The sequence below is a fragment of the Halyomorpha halys genome, unplaced genomic scaffold (assembly GCF_000696795.3).
Source record: "Halyomorpha halys isolate HHAL.00 unplaced genomic scaffold, Hhal_1.1 Scaffold370.1, whole genome shotgun sequence".
Lineage (NCBI taxonomy): Eukaryota > Metazoa > Arthropoda > Insecta > Hemiptera > Pentatomidae > Halyomorpha > Halyomorpha halys.
Window position 1 is genome coordinate 117,087 of NW_027107863.1, and position 4,749 is coordinate 121,835.

The 4,749-nt window shown below is 29.6% G+C and overlaps 2 protein-coding genes and 1 long non-coding RNA gene across 4 annotated transcripts in view; 2 read left to right on the forward strand and 1 right to left on the reverse strand.

The window, feature by feature from the left end:
• Window positions 1-4,749, forward strand: part of LOC106681849 (synaptic vesicle glycoprotein 2C) — an 82,457-nt gene that overhangs the window by 43,454 nt on the left and 34,254 nt on the right. The window lies entirely within an intron of this gene.
• Window positions 1-4,749, reverse strand: part of LOC112210889 (uncharacterized) — a 17,259-nt gene that overhangs the window by 3,978 nt on the left and 8,532 nt on the right. The window lies entirely within an intron of this gene.
• Window positions 334-4,749, forward strand: part of LOC112210888 (uncharacterized) — a 10,617-nt gene continuing 6,201 nt past the window's right edge. Inside the window, exons 1-5 of the mRNA XM_067046240.1 lie at window positions 334-484; window positions 2,330-2,456; window positions 2,544-2,661; window positions 4,363-4,519; window positions 4,669-4,741. Coding sequence (XP_066902341.1) covers window positions 402-484; window positions 2,330-2,456; window positions 2,544-2,661; window positions 4,363-4,519; window positions 4,669-4,741 — 558 coding nt within the window. The 5' untranslated portion in view covers window positions 334-401. The remainder of the gene's footprint in view (window positions 485-2,329; window positions 2,457-2,543; window positions 2,662-4,362; window positions 4,520-4,668; window positions 4,742-4,749) is intronic.

Genomic DNA, 4,749 nt, shown 5'->3' on the forward strand with positions numbered 1-4,749 from the left:
TTTTTTTTTTTAGGAGCTAGACAGATATTTTGGATTTTACATTTTCTCAGTTGTTTACTAAACAACTCTAAAACAATAGCTTACTCAAAGCCAAATTAACAATGTGGTAGAAGTATCGTTTGTGGTGTCCCGCGTGTAGAGCAAAAAAGATTTAGCTTGCAAAATTTTATAACAGCTACTGCTTATAGATATTTTTGCTTTGATGAAATATTTTTTTAAAAATAAAATATCCTTTAAAATCTCTTTGTAAAATCTTGTAGTTTTAGATTATTATTAACTTCTTTTTTGTGAGTGTTTGTTTTTGGGAGGAAGAACAAATATATTTTTGATTTTATTTCCAGATAAAGAAGCTGAAGCATGATAGTACAAAAAATGACGATAGATCTAATTTTTCAAAATTCATGGACGGAATGGACATCTTTAAACCACCTTTTATCAATAAAGCTGTGATAATATTCTTCATTCATTTAGGAGCAGTTGGATTGTGAGTATTACCTGTAATGAATGCAACAAAAATAATTTTTAAGATAGGGGAAGTTTTCAAAAACAAAGCTTTAGACACTCGACCAAAAAAACCATACCACTACAACCTATGAAAGGTCACTGGTTTAGTACTTTTAAGGAAATACTGTTTCTTGAAACAAAGGTAGTTGGAACTGATTTGTTCAATATCATTCTTGACTGTCAGGTTTATTGCGTAATTATGGGTACCCACTTTATTGAGGCTGGTTGTGCCCTACGAGGGGTCCCAAACCTAGTGGTGAATCATGGCTGCAGTAACAGAATAAATAATTATCTGCCACGACCAAATTCAAAGTTAGTAGCACAGCACCTTACTCATTGAGCTACCATGCTCCCTAAGACTCTCAAATACCAGTAAATAATTTAGTAGTTAACATTATCAATTCAGTTATCATCAGGAAAACTAAAGAAAGAAAACATTCAACATATGCTATGATATTCAATATGAAAATTTATTTTAAATTTTTTTTGGAATGGTCTTCTACTTTCATCAAATGTAATTATTTAAATTGTAAACAATTACAATTTAGCTATTTCAAGTAAAGAAATAATTGGAAAAAATAGTTATGATGAAATTTTGTTACAGAGAAGGTTGAATATTTGGTAAGATTAACTGTAGCAACAGATTGTCAACCTTCACTAAAATGGCCAGTGAAAGTTCATCATAATCATGTCTCCTCATCTTTTATTAATGAAGATTAATCTCTACTGAGAATAGTTAATTCAGTTATTAATACTTTCTGCAGGTCCTGTTATGATTAGTCCATCATAACTAAGTTAAATGGCATGATATGAATATCAGCTTACTAATGGAAAAGTTGAATTTATGCAAATTTTAATTCTCCAAAGAAGAGGATCAGTTTTTTTGACATTTTTGTGATATGATCTATTCAAATTTTTGATAATGTCTAAAATATTTACTAATTTTCCAAAGAATGACACAATATTTAATATTTGTTAAACTGTCATTAACCTATCTATTTACAACAAGATTTTAGTTTGAGTTTTTGCCTTTAAAAAAGTAATTACTTATTACTCATTGCTTAAATTTTTGTACAATGTAGAAAAACTGAGTTGAAAAACTTAACCCAAAAAAGTTAGAGAGCTGTAGATTGCCAATTTTGAGACTGAGTTGTGAAATATTACTTAGAAAAACTAAATTAAAATGTGCGGGGAGAAGATGGTTGGGGGTGCGGTCAAAATGAAACACAAATAAGTTGGTGTAACCTATTTAATTGTGCCAAAATTTCGGCTAGAGTTTCTAGCCTTCTTCAGAACTAAGAACAGAACATGATAATAACCACAATAAGTACAGAAAATAAAAATAAAATATAAACAGAATGACATAAAATGAATAATTTTACAGAATAAAATTAATAAAATGAAGTGATGAGAGAAGTGGGAAATAAAATGTAGACATAGGTAATTGAAAAAGTGGGTAAAATAACATAATTAAGGAAATAAAAAAAAAATGAAGTTATATAATGCAAAGAAGTATGCGCATATTAGTTATTAATGATTTAAAAATTGAAATATGGAAAGAAAAAGAAAATTGGGAGAAAGAAAATATATGTAACCATAATAATTGATAAAGATGCAAAATATAAGGAAAGTTAACAAAAGAAATGAATAGAAAAAAAAACAAAAAAAAAGAAGGGGTAGTAAAATAATAAATTAAATAAATAAATAATAATAAATAAAAATGTGATGGAGAAAAGTGAATAAATTTATATGAATTTTAGTGTTAGTATTCCAAAAAACTATTAAAATGAGTCGATCTACAATTTATGTCATTTATTATTTCCAGAAACAACATTTTACGATTATGGTTACCAGAAATGTTTTCATTGGTCAGTTCATCGAATCTAGACCCAGAAGAAGGACTCTGCCCTCTGCTGCACGAAGGTAACTTGGCGAGAAGTAATTTAACCTCAGTAAGCTTAAAATTTAATATATGTGAATTTATGTCAGAATTGAATTTATTTGATAATATTATCAATTAATCATACTTTGTTTTTTAGGAACAATTGAAGAATGAGGATGTCTATTTTAAAATGATGCTGGTAAATGTTGGTGGTTTGATCGGTCACATCTGTTTTTTGATCTCAGTCAGTTTTGTTGGAAAGAAGATAATGGAATGTAAGACATGTTTGATAACACTTTTTATTTTATCTTTCATACCATTCATTTTCACACAAAGTTCACACACTGTTGATGCTAAACTATTGACTCCCTTATTAGTATATGAGAGACATTAACAAAGACGGGCATAAACAGAAGTCCACCCAACCTGTCAATGCTGTTTCTCTGTCTTAATTTAACAATAAAAATAGTTCTCATTCTTTGATATACATATATGGTTAGAATATGAGAAATAAAAATAGGTTTTGTTTTTAAATGTAACTTAATTAATTTAGAATAAAAGTAATAAAACATAAAAATAGTACACCAATTTACTATTTGAGTTTTAATTGACCGCACTCGGACCATATTATATTTATTAATAATACACACGGTCAATCAGTGATCTTCCAATAAAAATAATATGCACTAAGTGGCCTTAACTAATGTCAAGTTTGGTGCTGAAAATTGAACTCTATATCAAATAAACTCGAGGGGTGTCGAACACCCATTTTATATGAATGAGTTATGCCTGTTTGCAAAGCATAACAAAAACGTCTAATTTGCACCATATATTCACTGGTGATAAAAAATGGATTATCTTCGATTCGGAAGGAAAAATTATGGAGAGCACCAGCTAATACTTTAACATAGACAGACAATTTTCAATATCCAGAAAATAACTCAAGCTGTATATTTGGTGTTGCTTAAACCAAGTGGAACCATTACTAGAGCTGTTTACTGAACAAAATTAATGAGATTGATCCAAACTCTCAAGGAAAAACGTGCCAATAACTACTCCAGACACAACAAAGTCATTCTACATGATAATGATTGTGCGTACATTGGGGTGCTGATCAAAAGCTTAATTGGGAAGTCCTATCCCACCCACCGTATTCACCAGATATTGACCCCTTCCAATCATCACTTCACTTGTTCTGGTCGATGGTACATGGCCTGTCTGAGGAATGCTTAACATTATATGAAGACATAAAAAATTGGGTCGACTCGTGGATAGACTCAAAAAATGAAGAGTTCTTCCTATGTGATTCTAAATGCTGCCAGAAAGATGGGAAAATATAGTGGCTTCTGATGTACAATACTTTAAATAATATATGATGTTCCATTTAAAAAACAAAAGGTGAACCCTCGTAATATAAGTATCATTAGTGCCCTTTGAGGCCAATATTAAAAAACAGTTTTCCAGAAATCGCTGTGAAAAGAAGCAAATGGGAGAGAGAGGAGAGCCATTTTCTTCTGGGGTTCAGAGAAATCATTTTTTTTCTCTTGAATTCAGGAAGTGGTTCCCTGGTTAGGGAAGGAAGAGTAGGAGAATGGAGAATGCTGAGAGGGAACACAACACGTTACTATCCATCCACCTGAGTTTATTCCAAATTTTCTTTCTAAATCAACTGGACCGTGATCTTCATACAAGTGCATCAAATTATCAATATTTGCAATCATCAGTAGCCTCAATTCAAAATTTAATTTGTTTCGAAACTTCCAGCAGGTCCAGGAATGTCTTCCAAATTAAAATTGAAAAAAAATTATTTATTGCTTTGTATAAACTTTGGGTCATTTATTACTTATCCTTTCATTTGTTCGTGACTAAAACAAAATATACAAAACAATTTATTGAGAGTTCACATCCATGAATGAAAGATTTTTTTTATTACATTATTACTTCCAATTAATTGTTTGACTTTTTATTAATTTCAGTTGGCTGTATCATGGTGGCTGGTGTCAACTCATTCATTATACCATTAATTAGTGCTGAATATGTGATAATATTATCTTCAATCAGTTTAACTCTTTACAATATTTGCATATTTTGTAACATAAACATAATGGTAGAACTATTTCCAACAAGAATAAGGTATTGAAACATATTTTTTATTTCATATTTATAAACATATTTTTTACTTCAGTCAAGGAAAACAAAATGTTAAAAAAATATATTCAATTTTTTAAAATATTATTTCTACATTTTTTTTTAAATCAAATTAATTTATATTCTTATTTCAGGGCAACTAGTGTTAGTGTTTTAATGATGATCGCACGGACTGGAACTTTTTGTTTGAATTTTGTCATCGCAAACCTCATATA